Source organism: Poecile atricapillus, chromosome 6 (assembly GCF_030490865.1).
Source record: "Poecile atricapillus isolate bPoeAtr1 chromosome 6, bPoeAtr1.hap1, whole genome shotgun sequence".
Classification (NCBI taxonomy): domain Eukaryota; kingdom Metazoa; phylum Chordata; class Aves; order Passeriformes; family Paridae; genus Poecile; species Poecile atricapillus.
This window is the reverse complement of record NC_081254.1, coordinates 4118483-4132928: the sequence shown is the minus strand read 5'-3', so window position 1 is coordinate 4132928 and position 14446 is coordinate 4118483. Positions and strand designations below refer to the sequence as shown.

The following is a 14446-nucleotide window of genomic DNA, read 5'->3' as shown; positions in this document are numbered from 1 at the left end:
TTTTTTCATTCTCACTCTAAAACCCGTGAGGCAACACAACGCGGGCTCTGTACTTTGGCTCTCACATGTGTTCCCATGCCGAGAGGGCTGCAGTCCCCATGGGAGGGGGCAGCCGGGCTCCGCGTTCGGCCCTGCGGTGCCCGAGCAGCCCAGGAGCGGAGAGCGTCACTGCGGAGCTCCCGGGCCTCTCCCGAGCCTCGCTCCTGCCGTCCCCTCCCCGCCTCCCCTCACGGCCCAACGGCGGGAACGGAGCCGCGCGCGGCCTGCGAGCGCAACGGCCCTTCCTGAGCTCCCCCGGGCTCCGCCGAGCTCCGCCGAGCTCCCCTGGGCTCCCCCGGGCTCCGCCGAGCCGCGGCCGCCGGGCCCACGCCGCCTCCCCGCCCCTGCCCACGCGGCCGGGCGGGCGGTGCAGCGGGCGCTGCGGTCCCGCCCGCCGAGCCGGCGCCTGCGCGGCAGCGGCGGCCGGGCCCTGTCACCGCGCCCGGGGCTGCTCACGCTGCTCACGCCCCGGCCGTGGCCGGCGAGCGCCTGCGGTGGGCGGGCCGCGGGGAGGAGAGGAGCGGAGCGCTTCGCTGCCACCGGTGAGTCCCGCCGGGCCTCGGCGGAGCTGGGCGCCGCCGCCCCGGGGCCCCGCGGGGCGGACGGAAAAGTGGCCGGGGCCGCGCTCGGGCGGCGGGGCCGGGCGGCGGGACGCGGGAGCGGGGCGGGCCGGGCGGCGGTGCCGCGGGGCAGGTGCGGGCCGGGGCGGTTGGAGCAGGCCGGGCGGCGCCGCCGAGCAGCCGCGGGGCGCGGAGCGGGCCGGCCGCCGCCCCTTCTCCGCCGCCGGGCCGCGCCCGCCGCTCCTTCCGCACCTCGGAGCGGCGGGCCCGGGGAGCCGAGCCCCGCCGAGGGAACGCGGGGCGGCGGCGAGCGCTGGGGCGGGCGGGGTCCCCTCACGGCACCGGCGCTCCCGCAGCGGCCGCAGCCCGCGAGAAGCCTCCAGGCGCTTCCCTGCCGCCGCCCCGCGCCCCGGCGGCCCCGGGCGAGCGCGGTGCTGGCTCCGGTGTGTGCTGGCAGGCGGCTCCGCGCCGCTCCCGGCGTCACGAGCGGCAGCATCCAGCAGCTGGCGGCGCGAGTTGGCTCCCATGACCACGCACAGGGGTGAAAGACTGCCGTGATTCCAGATCAAAGTACAGAACTTTGGCTACTGGCTCTAAAACGATACAAAACAACCCCGCCTTCTGTGGATATACGTAAACAGTTCAATGGGGAGGAAAACTTTGCTTATTTTTTTTTCCTGTTGGAGATGGGGCTAAATCTTCACTGCAGAAATCTCGAAGAATTATTAATAGTTCATCTTTCCTAATTTCTTGTGTTGCAGGTTGAAGCAAGTCACTGCTGCAGATGTGTGACATGTGCTGTTGTGTAGCTATGTCTTAATGAAGACATCTCCGTTTCGATGTCCCCTTCTGAATGTGGTAGGATATAGCTAGGGAAATATTTGATCATGCCTCACCTCCTGAGATAGGTAAACAGAATGCAATCTATTTTAAGCTGTTTGGGTTCAGTGTTGCTTTGGGGTTTTTTTTAATTATTAAAAATAATTGTCTTGTTTACTGCATTTTGATTTTTGCAGAGAAAAATAGTTTATCCTGTTGTGCTGGCAAGAATTCTGCCCTTGGGTGTATGTACTGCTTAGATGTTAAGTGTTGGCTTGCTTCTTTGAGCAGTTTGGGATTTAGGTAGTCTATACATCTTATGACCCTGCAGAATGTCTTCTAAATAATGGTCACAGATGAAAATTTATAGTAAATTAACATTAGATAACACTGACTTTTAAATTGCTCTGAAAATACAGGGAAACTTAACTATCATGGGAATGCGTTTTTTAAGTAGTAGCAAAAACATTGTCACCAATTCTTTGTCCTATGCACTACTGCAAATGGAAGAGAAGGGCAGCTTTGAATCCTTTCCAAAATGGTACAGAGTCTGGTCAGCACAAATACTGATAATTGTAATTTAGGGATTGGGGGTGTGGGTTTGCTTGGGGGGGTGTTGGTGTGTGTGTGGCCTCCTGTTACTGCAGCGTGACTGAAGCTGGTGTTGATTGCAGTGCAAGACTGGGGACTTGAGTTTCAGCTATTTATTTCCTTTTAAACTGTAAGTTCAGTTCACTCTGAGTTGTTTAAAATGTAATGACTGACACAGCATATTGGACTTTGTATTGCATAACTGGATTGATCAGAGCTGACCAATTTTTTCCAAGCTATGAGTCAAGAGTTGTTTTTGGTGATGATCTCGAGGCCGTGCACATTTCTTTTCAAGTAAAGAAAGGAGGCTGTACTGTCTCCTTGGAAGATATTTGAAGATGTTTCCATTGGAATTGGATGCAACTGCAAGTTTGTGTAAATTTGGATTAGGGATTAAAGAAGTTTTAGGCTATTTTAAGTTTTTGAGACAAATTTATGTAAAACCAGTGACCTGCACATCTCAAAAGTTGTTTCTGAAATGGGAAAGAAAGCATTTTGCTACAGAATCAAAGCAAATCACACTTAAAAATTGCTCAGGGTTTTAATACATTGGTATAGAGAAAATGAGTTCATGGAATACATGCTTTATAGAAAATAACATAAATGTTGGGGACAGTACTGAAAAATACACATTTTCCTTTTTCTCTTAACAGCTACGCAGAAGGAATATTCTATAAAAGTGAAGTTGGAAGATCTCAAAAAGAAGTGCAAACATGTTGTGCTGGGGCAATGCATCTTTTGGACAGCTTGGATTGGGTGGAATTGATGAAGAGATTGTTTTAGAACCCAGAAAAAGTGACTTTTTCCTAAATAAAAGGGTCAGAGATGTAGGATGCGGACTGAGACATACTGTTTTTGTCCTGGATGATGGGACTGTTTATACATGTGGATGCAATGATCTAGGACAACTAGGGCATGAAAAAGCCAGGAAAAGACCCGGTAAGTTGAGAAGTGCTGAATTGTGGAGATTCTCTGTGGTGGTTTGTGTGGCTTTTGTTTCATTGTGCTCCACCAAAGCCAGGATTGCCTGTGCATGTGGCAAATTCACATGCAGCAGTTCTTCCAAGGATGGACGTGTTTTTAGCAGGAAGTGCATTGCTTTGTTGGGATGGGTTCTTGTGACACTTGGAAACAAACAGCTAGGAAACAGTCCCTCCATATTTTTGCATGGCACTGCCACTATTTTTTATTTTGAGCACGGCCATGGGAGACTCAGTGGCTGTTTTTAATCTCAAGGGGAGCTGACCTGATGCAATACAGGGCTTGGTGTTGTACTTCACTTATGTGTTTGGCTGTTGGAGTATGATGGAAATGAGTATTTGGCATATCACAGCAGAGAAAAGTGTTTTTAGTTGTCTAATACGTGATGTACAGCAGGTCTGATTAAAGCAATGTTCTCTTTTTTTAAGAACTAAAAATAAAACTTTTGATAAAAGGCTTATCAGCATACGCAGCGCTACGGGGAGAGGATTTGGAAAAGCCTGAAGGATGCTGTGTAACACTTCTTGGGGCTTTTTTTCTTCCCACCCATGTAGTGTGTGTGTGTTTCTGCTCCCTCCTAGTGCAGTTCTGGAGCAGAAGTGGGTAAACATCTCGCAGGGACTGCAGAGGAGTGTGCACATGGGCTCCCTTCAGAGCTTGCTTGTGAGTCATAGCTGGTGCTGAGAGCCAGGGAACACTGCTGCTCTCTGCTTACAGCACAACCTCACAAACTGGAAAGGCTTACTGAGACTCCATTCTCATCACTCCTGGAGCACTTTTACAACTTGCTTGGCTCAATATTTGCCACAATTTTTTCAAATGGAAATGTGGTGTCACGAGGTATTTTAGTAGTTCTCTTTTACACAGTTTCGGTTTTGGTGCCGGTTTTTATTTTATTTTTTTTTCTGAGATGTAACTTTTTTAAACTAATGTGTAAACTTCTGTTGGGAAACAGTATGTGGATATTAAAACTGATAATCCTTTAATTAAAACTTTAATCCTTTAAAACTTTAAACATTCTCTTCATGAGCATGAAGAGAAACTCAGTATGTCAAGCTGACTACTTGTTACCCACTTTGAAAGTTATGCTGAATTGTCTTTTAAATCTAAAAGTTACAATGAAAATATCTGACTTTTAATTTGCACGACCTTTCATATATAATGGACCTGCTGTAATTTTTATTTTTTTTTTAAATGTGCTCAGACACATGAGGATTGTAATGTCCTCCCTAATTTTCCTTTCACCCAGAGGTTACTGATAATACTGCTGAGTGTTGTATGAAGCCCAGAGCACTGGGATAACTTCGGCTGCACAGTGCAGAGAGGCTTGGTATCTTCACAGATGGGTGGATGCTCTCTTTTGAATGTGTTTCTGCTAACTGAAGATAATTTTGTTGCTGACTGTTTGTCTTTGCTACCTCCTTGTCCCCACTGCCTTTCCTCTTTCCTCCTAGAGCTCTGCTTGCCACAGGGACTGCATGAGTGTCCCTTAATCCATTTTAGGCAGAGTCAGGCTGGCTGGTTCAGCAGCTGGAGGAGATTGCCTGAGCTAATAATCTGTGTGCTGGTGCCCGAGCTGGAGAGCGCTTCCATGACCTCTCCCACCGGCAGAGCTGTGGGAGGCTCTGCTGGGTGAATTGGGGTGGTAACCTCTTCAGTCAGACCAGCTGGATGTAATAAAAAGAACTTATATCTGCTGCCTGTGTTGGTTTATTTTGGAAGCTGAGTGCCTGTCGTGCTGCAGATAATGTGAGCTACTGTTTTGAAGTTGACTTGGGCTGTGTTTAGAGTGCCTGTAAAATTGATGATACACAGGCTTTTTCAGTGGTGTGCCATCCTTAGGCTGGAATAGAATTTGTGTTTGAAAACTGGGAGTAAAATGTCCAAGCAGTCTCGTATTAAGGGAGCTATTAAAAATTCCAGCCTTAATGACAGCCCCTGATGATATTTGTCCCCTTTACTTACTGCTGAAATGGAAATGTTAGACTCCTGATCACAAATGATAAGCCCAAAACCAAGCTTCAAGTGTTTCCAAATGCATTGGTACTGGAAAAAAAACACAGATGCTTTTCAGAGGCATGCACTGTATGTCTAGAAAAATTACTCTTTAGGGTCTGTTTCTACTGTATTTTGCATTATAAAGAAGACATTGTGTAGCTCGTTGCAAAATCAGTGGCTTTAGTCTGTAATTTGCCCTGCCTGGTTTTGCAGGCTCTTTCTTAATAATGAATAGGTGAATTTAATTTGCTGTGGTAGAATGTTTTCCTCTTACATAATGTCTACACGTGTAGTCATTTGACAATAATCTGTTTGACCTTACTGTTAATTGAGTTTCTGCACTCATTTTCAGATGGCAAGATTAGAAGGAACCATTACAATCAAGCAGGTTTCGTGCACTTCTGTGTTTTGCTCCAGAAACAATCATTATTTGGTGACTTCAGGGTGTCAAATTTAACTTATTTCTCCTAGATTCACATGTTTATAATTTTAAATAAAGGGTGTTTTAGCAGAATTTATGGGATCAGTTGAATGTCATGCCAGCTAAAGTCTTAGTACTGTGTAAACTGTTTGGAACAAGCCTAGCTTGTCATTAGCTTTTTTATTTATTTATTTTTTTAAAACCGACTAATTTTATTTATTTCTTTTTTTCAGAACATGTTGGTGCACTGGATGCCCAAAATATTGTAGCTGTGTCATGTGGAGAAGCCCACACTCTTGCATTAAATGACAAAGGTCAGGTATATGCTTGGGGTCTGGCTACTGATGGACAGCTTGGCTTGCCAGGAACAGAGGAATGCGTCAGAGTGCCCAGGTTAAAAATAGTACATAATAAATTGCCTTCTTTTTTAAAAATAATGTGCTTAAATCATATTGGTGAGGCTATTCTGTTGTTACAGGTAAAGCCATATAAATATAGAAAATGTATATTAGCTGTGATACTTGAATGCTGTTTGTAGACAGTTTCCTTTCTCAAAATGTCATCTGATGTTAGAAATGTGTTACAGGTGTGCTTGGTTTGGTTTGCTGCTTTTTGGGGTGTTTTTCTTTGTGTTATTTTTTAAATAATCCTCCACTGAAGATGAGACTTACATTGGAAAAGTAGGATGGGTGTTTTAAGAGTATGAATGCCATTTAAGAATACTTGAAGAGAAGTAGAGTGTTAAACTTTCAATTTGAAGAAGGTACATTTGCTGTTCAGTCTTTGTACTTTGGTTTTCACCCTAAAGCTTTTCAGCTTTGATAGAATAATGCACCTTCTAGTTAAAAAAATTCATATTGGCCAGGGTCAAGGGCTTGTTTTCAAAATGCCATGAACATTCCAGCTACATGAAGTCCACACACAAAACTAACAGTTCCTTGGAACCTTAATTATTCATGATTATAATATTAAAAGTGTTCTATCTACATCAAAATTGAAGGCCCACAGGCCCTTTAGAAACTTTTCTTTCTCATCCAAAGTTGAAAGCATTATTAGTTTTAGTGCACTTGTGGGTGAATTTGCAGCTTCTTTATAATGTTGTGCAACATGTATTAGCTCTGTAAACTGCAGTTTTGGAAACCAGAAAGTAAGAAGGAGTTTCCTCTTGTATTCTGTATTCATTCCTCCCTCCCTTCAGCTGTGTGAGATGGCCCTCCCAGCACCTGAACCTCCCCAGTTCTTCATTATGGACTTTTACAGACTCTGTCTATTTGAAAATAACACAGAACCTGACCTTAAAAGGTTTAGAGAAGAAGCAGTTCTGACTTCAGATTTTACTAAATAGCATCTAATTAAAGCTAGAATGTTTAATATACTTCAGTGAAATACTTCATATTCAGTTTAATATACTTCATTTTATATGTTAGCATTAATTTCATACCATGATCTGGTAGCTTAATTCTTTTTCTGTTTTCTTACCCCAATAGAAATATTAAAAGCTTATCAGAGATCCAGATTGTTCAAGTTGCTTGTGGTTATTATCACTCTCTAGCACTCTCAAAAGGTAAGCCATATTCTCCTGAAGTTTTGTGCAGTTTCTTACCAGGGAATTCAAAAGTTTTCAACATTTATTTTATTTTTTTTTTTTTTTTTAAGGAAGCATGTTTATTAGACAATTTAACAATGGAAGCTTGAATTTGAAAAACAAATGTACAAACACATGTTGAGTTGTGCTTTTATGTCTTCAGGGGGGGTGTGTGTTGGTTTTTTTTTTTTTAATTTTATCATCTGGCTTTCATGTAACTTCCTTTTTATTTTGTTTCTTTTTCTTGGTCCCAAATCTTTCTCATCCTGCTGGGATGTTGCTCTGTCCCTGGTCTGTTTTGACCTGTACCCTCAAGTTACAGGAGTGATTTCCTTGTGTGCTTTATTATGGCAAAGCCTCTGGTTTTTGGTGCTTCCATAGCTCAAATGCCACGTCACACACAAGCCACCTTTTGAAAGTTTAAATACCTAACTTCAAATTTCTGCTGGGGCTGTGAGCACGTGCTGAGTTGGCCTCACTTGTCCTGCATGTCTGGTTACTGCAGCTCTCCAGAAACAAAAATGAATTTAAATTTGCTTGTTGCTTGTCTCATCACGAGATAGGAGAGTTGTGGCCAAAACTTCCACTGGGAAGAAGTGGCTGCTGAAAAGCTGAAAAGGTTTAAAGGGAATTTAGCAACTTAGAATTCCATGAAGATTGTAGTTTGTCAGAGTTTGTGAACAATCTGTGTTTAAAATAGGAGCCAAATAACGGTGGGGAGGCAGGTGATCGTTGTATGCTGAATGATTTTTTTTTTGGCTTTAAATACAGTAGTTTTAAATATATATTTTTATACTGGTTATATGTGCCTGGATACTGTATGTGACTCTTCATGGCTTCATATTGAGCATTTCCTGTGCCATCATGTATTCCCAGGTGTAATTAGCATTAGAACCCAAATAAATGCTTTTGTTTTCAGGGCAGGCAGAGCTTTAAGAGCAGTAACCCTTTGTCTGAGTTAAGATCTGCAGTAGAAAGTGGGGAGTGGTAGAGTTTTGTTGTTAATGTTCCATTGGTCAAAGGTGCAAGAGCATCACAGAAATTTGTGATTTAAAATTCCCTCAGTGTTTTAAATACAACATCACTATTTTATTGCCAGTTCATGGATTTGCAGCTCCCTTTCTGTTCTTGACATGCCCTGTAGGGTTTTCTGGGTTGAGTTGTTAATAATAATATAAATAAATAAAATCTGAGAGATCAGTACTGCTCCAGAGGATGGGTTTCATTATTTCCCCAGCTTGATAAAACTGTTATTGGAAAGGTGGAGATGTGAGAGACATAGGAAACATTTTGAAGGTAACACTGCTCTTGAAAACATATCATGTCAGCCAAAGTAAATTATTTTGTGTTCATCTTTAGGACAGTCTATACCTTGGCAAAATACTGGTTGTTCAAGAGAATATTTTATTTTTAGAAACAAAATTTAGGTCTTTGATTGTCATTCTTCAAAATGTTTTTTTCTTTGTAAGGTGTCAAATGACGTCACAAACTTTGTGCTTCATTGATCATATAATGAAGACAGGATTTAAAAATATACATCTCTTAAATTGTGTGTGGAAATTTAAGTATCTTGCCTCAGAAAACCTTAAACTATTCTTTTGATTGGAAATCTGAAAAATTTTCCATGTCCAGGGTGCAGCTTTAACAGATCTCTGCATAAACATCTGTGCAGTAGTGGAATTTCCATGGAGCAGTGTCTTGCTTTGTGATAACCAAACTCAGTTGATCTAGCACTGGTGAAATAGGAATGTTAAGAGCAGTTTTGAGGGGTTTCAATGTGATTTAAGTACTTCCAGTCTGATTAAATGCTTGAGTTGAATGCCTGCAAATTACACAAGAATGCTTAGCTTCAGAAGTCAGTAATTTGTATGCATTTTCAAACCCAAAAATATTTGAAGAGTGACAGTCTAATTTTAGCTTTTCTTACAGTGGATAAACATTGTATTATTAAACTATATTAATTGTATTTCTTGGTTGTTTATTTTTTCCTTCAAACAGGAAGTGAAGTGTTTTCCTGGGGACAAAACAAATGTGGCCAGCTGGGCTTAGGTTATGAGTATAAGAAACAAACCTCACCACAAATGATTAAATCTCTGCTGGGAATCCCTTTTGCACAGATTGCAGCAGGAGGAGCTCACAGTTTTGTACTGACTCTTTCTGGAGCCATCTTTGGATGGGGACGCAACAAATTTGGGCAGCTGGGTCTTAACGATGATAATGGTAAGTAAGCATTGCTTCAGGAGGATTTCATGTTTGGGTTGTGAATCCAGGGAGAAGAAACCTTGTTCAGTATTTTTGGAGTGTGCCAGTGCCACGTGAGGTTGCATGGAGAGAAGACACAGAGGTGTTTTCCTCAGCTGTTTTGCAGTGAGAATGCTGGCAGCATAATGTTGAAATTCTTGCCTGCTTCACTTGCATTCTTTGCCTGTTCTACATCTTCCTGTGACTTAATGGGATTGAATTAAAAATACTGTGCAGTAGATACAGTTTGAACTGAATTTTATGTGGATGAAATTGCTTGGCAAAAGCAGTAATCTGTCAAAACTAATTGGTTGTCCTTAGTAGTCACATTTAAGGCATCTTCATTTTTTACTGTCATTTACTTTTACTTTCCTTTCTCAGGCCACTTTTGATACTCATTCACAATTTTTGGCTAACCATTTCCAAAATTTCCTCTGCTAGGTGGATGACACTCGATGATTTTTAACAAGTGGTAGGTCAGACAAAAAAATTGTTTCTTTATTGGCTGTGTTACATGCACAGTGTCTGCTCACAGGGCTCCAGGATGGCACTGTTTGCTGTCAGGGTCCTGGAATACACAGTTTAGTAATGGATAATCTATAGATGGTTCATCAGTTCAGATTTTCTTACTGGTTCATTGTTGTCAGCACCATTTAAAATAGGAAACTTGGGCTGTAAATAAAATGCCCATCTGAATGCCTTAAAAATTGTCACATTCATTTAAAAAGAAAGTTACAGCTATTTTTCAGAAATCATGGGAGACTTCAGGTGCTTCTGCACATTCTTGGGAATGCATGTAACCCCAGATTTTTATGTAGCATCACTTCTCAATGAAATCCCTTTTAAATGTCTTCACAGGGTTTCTTGTATAAATACAATTTCCAAAGAAGCCAAACTCATACTGATGATGATGATTTTTTGCCTTTCCTGTACCACTTTTCCTTTCCTATACCGCCTTTCCTTTCCTTTATCACCTTTCATATAATGTATTTTCAGTACTCTTAGGATGCATTCTTGTAATTCCTTAAGCCTGATAATTTAGCATAGTCCTGTTATTGTGCTAGGCCAGGAGACCAGAGATCCTGGAGGCCAGAAAGCCCTACACCACCATGAGAAACCAGGGCCTGCTCTAGGACATGCCCTGTAAGCTAAGATTTGGCCCATCCAGGAGGGAATTCTTCAGGATGGGAGGATATCACCCTCTTCATTCAAGCCTCTCATGGGGTTCCTTGTTAGATCTGCTGATTTGTGAGGTCTGTAAATTGTGTAGGCCATCTGTGTGTGTGCCATTGTGGCACGTTCCACCTTGGCCAAGTGGTGCACCAATAATTATCCGTATTAAATCCTCAGGTAAAAACCCTTTCATCCCTTAACCCTGTCTGGCTCTTGGTGTTTAGGACACGTGAAAAAGCATGAATACCAACATACAGGAACGTTTGAAAAACATGAAACACACAAGAAATTCAAAACAATGATCATTTCTTTTCTGTTCTCATGGCTAGTGCCAGGTCTAATGTAATGTTCTATATTTAGTGCTCTGTGTATTGACATATGATCCTGTGTAGTGAAAATGAGAGCTACAAAATGGGCTACAAACCTTTTCAGTGTAGTAGTCCCTGTTTTTTTCTGTAGTAACACTTCCATCTCCAAGATCCATAAACTCAGTCACAGTGATTGCCTTATGCTAGCAAATCTAAAGTGCTTGCTTGATTAAAACCCAAAACTATTTGGGTTTTGATTTTTATTGTCAAAATAACTGACCTTTCTTTATTAAACCTTTCAGACAGGTATGTTCCTACTCTGCTGAAGTCCCTGAGAAGTCAGAAGGTTGTTCATATATGTTGTGGAGAAGATCATACTGCTGCCCTTACAAAGGTACAGAACTTAAAGATATGTTTATGCTCCAATTTTTTTAATGTTTCCAGAAGATGTTATCTGAACAAGAAATAATAAACTAAATACTAAATAAAATTTCTTCTACATTTGTGGGATTAAGTTGAGGAAAGATTGGAAGAATGGTTAAATATTTGAAAAAAAAAAATACCAAATACAAGAAATCTTGCTTTCTAAATGCTTCTTTTCCTTTTTCATGCATAGAAGTTCAGTTTGAAGCTGTTGGGCTCAGTTGAGATCCTGAGTGTACTGTGAATGTTTGTAGAGATTGTCACCCGTGTGGATGGCTCCCCTGTCCCCTGCAGAGCCAGGGGCTGATACAGCTCTTGTGTGCAGTACTGTGGGCATGGGTGAACATTCTCCAGGTCCTGCTGAGGTTCAGAGAAACCTGCTTCTCTTTGCTGTCTGGCCCCAGTGACTGAGCCTGTTGGGTTTTCTCAGTGGATGCTGCAATTTTGGTGCTGGTTTCCAGCTGAGAGCCTGGATGATGCAGAGTAGAAAGAAACAGATTCACAATTTCAAAGCATCTGCAAATGGCAGGTTTCAGAATTGTTGTGAGGTAAAGTGTAGAGCTTCTGAAAATGTTTCTGGTTTGAACACTGAAGATGTTGGTTAATTCCTTGATTAATCCAAATCACTTAAAAATTACTTGCCTTACAACAACATTGAAATTTTTGGTTCCTTATGCTTTGGAACATGAGGCTGTTTCAGTCATACTTTGTATCCTCTGCTGAGCTGGGCAGCTTCTGTTTGCCAATCACTTTGTATTCAAAGTTTCAAAGTGTCTTTTTGATAGTGTGAGTTTGTATACAGGTGAAGTTGATCAAGAAAAGAGGAAAAATGAGGATTAGGGTGTATAAATGACACAGGTTAATGGCAGGACTGTTGTGTGATAATAAGGAAATTAGATGAGCGTGATTTAAGTAAGGTAATACTTCATAGCTGTGCCACGTTTTCATAACTCCAGTTAACTTGTGACTCTTGTGTGTCTCAGGAACCTCTTGTGCCCTCTTGTATATTTTCTGTCCTTTCCCTGCCATGCCAAGATCATCAGAAAAGATTTATTAAACCCCTATTACTGTGAAGTTTCTTGTTCTGAGATATACGATCATCTTAATATAACAAATTTATTTGTTTAGGAAGGTGGGGTTTTTACATTTGGAGCTGGAGGCTATGGGCAGTTGGGTCATAACTCTACCAGCCATGAGATAAATCCAAGGAAAGTTTTTGAGCTTATGGGAAGCGTTGTCACACAAATCACCTGTGGCAGGTAAGGTCTATTCTGTGCTAAACCTGTGAATCTTACAGCCAGCTTGTTTTGTGTAAAACTTTGCAATATGAAGTGGGGGGTTTCTTACCCTTTGTGGTCAGGGAAGACAAAATGACCCCTTATAAAAGATATTTAGTGATGTTATGGGGATTCTAAAAGCATTCACAGAAGAGCTGAAGGAAGTTGTATGTTTGAGAGGCTGGGATTTTCTGAACTGGCAGTGTGAGCAATAATGTGAGGCGTGAAAGCATTTGTCATTTCCTGGTGAAAAACAAGTTTGTTTGGGAAAGTACAGAGTACTTTATGTCAATTCCCCACTGGTTCTTCACAGTGATAGGAGAAGGGGGCATGCAGAGGTGAGCAGGATGGGAAGGGAAAGGAGGTGCAGGCAGTCTCCAGACATTCATTTCTGCTCTGCTCTAAAGGTCAGACAGGGGCTAAGCACTGGCAGCTCCATTCCGGGAACCTTTCCATAGAAAAGGAGGAGGCCTAGTGGAGTATAAATGGAATGTTGCCAGTGGCAGGGCACTGCAGGAGGGCACTGGAGTGTTGGCTGTGACAGAACCTTTAACACACTGTTAAATTGTTCAGCACAATCCCTGGCCAGGCTGCACAAAGCACGTTCCAGTGCTTCGGTGTGTGTTACTGAATTCTCTTTGCCCTAGGCAGCACACCACTGCATTCGTCCCTTCCTCTGGGAGAATTTACTCTTTTGGACTCGGAGGCAATGGACAGTTGGGTACAGGGACCACCAGTAACAGGAAAAGTCCCTTCACAGTGAAAGGAAGCTGGATTCCCTACAGTACTCAGTGCCCAATGAGCACAGGTAAGCACCTTCTGGTGTATTTACTTCTTGGTGGCCTCTTCCTTTGTAGTGGCTTAAAATTCTCGAGATTTAAACTAAATGTGGGCTGTCATCACTTCTTGCAAACAGTTTGATTCCACTGTCTTCCTGCTGTAGGAATTACATGGTGGGTGAGGGCCTCTGGTAGCACTAGAAACTAGACCTGGAACTTGCCTCAGGGAAAGATGGTCTTAACTGTTGTATCAGTGAGATTTACCACAAGGGAAGCTTTTTGTAACTGAGTGTTGACTGCAGCATCTTAATCATTTTCAATTTCCCATTTTCACAGTGGCCTGTTTTTTATTCCTATTGCAGACAGTGAGGAGTGCTACTGTGTAAAGAGAATTTTCTCTGGTGGTGACCAAAGTTTTGCACACTACTTTTATCCTCAGGTAACAATTTATGTGTCATTTGGTTCCAAAGTTTGTGCAAGTTGGATTTTACTTTTTTTTTTTTTTTTTTAATGCATTTTAAAGGATTTTGACATTGAAGATGCATGTATATTGTCAAGTTTGTTAAAACAGTGTGGAAGCAGAAGGCAACTGGAGGACTTGGGTCCAGTTAGTGTGTTTTAGCAGTCAGGAAGCTCTTGAGACTTTCTGGCATAAGCTTTTTTCTTGATGGATGAATGCACTCCTTTTCATGTCATAAGGGAAGAATTGATTGAATATTTGAGCTCTCTGCTCCTTGCCCAGTCCTCCTCATAGCTCCTGACAGCAGCAGCTTTGGTGTCTTCTGCTCTGTAGCCATTTTAAAGTACCACAGTGGTAAGGAAACAAATGGAGATTTTTGCTAAAAATTACTGGTGGTGACATAGTTTATGTCACAGTTTCAACATAGTCTTAAAGCTTAAGTTTTAAAGTAACCAGAATTGATCTGTTCAAATTCTAATATGTAAAAGAGTCTAGGACTTTACAGTAAAGATGGCAATGTGGAAGTGTGATGGAAAGAAAATGCTGTTGGAGGGGAATAAAATAAAAACAAGGTGAAGATTCATGGGACTGTTTCCAGTACAGCTCAGCAGATATTAGACCACGGGGATTAATGAAGCATCAAGAGTTGAGTATGGTGGGTGAAAACTTAATTTGGACACAAGAGAAAATGGATTTTAGCGGGGATACATGTTTCTGAAGAAAAACTGAGTACAGGTTAGACTTGCAGCAGTGCTTTGTGCTCAGAGCCTGTTCTGGTTGTACAGAATCAG

General features: G+C 42.2%; 1 protein-coding gene across 5 annotated transcripts in view; it reads left to right on the top strand.

Moving 5' to 3' along the window:
• The first annotated feature begins 443 nt into the window (after positions 1-443).
• Positions 444-14446, top strand: part of HERC4 (HECT and RLD domain containing E3 ubiquitin protein ligase 4) — a 29208-nt gene continuing 15205 nt past the window's right edge. For 2 of the 5 annotated variants that reach the window (XM_058841200.1, XM_058841196.1), the window contains exons 1-10: positions 444-581; positions 1361-1507; positions 2663-2948; positions 5643-5802; positions 6897-6973; positions 8993-9214; positions 11019-11110; positions 12268-12398; positions 13064-13224; positions 13558-13634. In XM_058841200.1, coding sequence (XP_058697183.1) covers positions 2723-2948; positions 5643-5802; positions 6897-6973; positions 8993-9214; positions 11019-11110; positions 12268-12398; positions 13064-13224; positions 13558-13634 — 1146 coding nt within the window. In that variant the 5' untranslated portion in view covers positions 444-581; positions 1361-1507; positions 2663-2722. Of the gene's footprint in view, positions 582-1104; positions 1240-1360; positions 1508-2662; positions 2949-5642; positions 5803-6896; positions 6974-8992; positions 9215-11018; positions 11111-12267; positions 12399-13063; positions 13225-13557; positions 13635-14446 lie in introns of those variants that run through there. The other 3 variants (XM_058841197.1, XM_058841199.1, XM_058841198.1) reach the window with 3 other exon arrangements.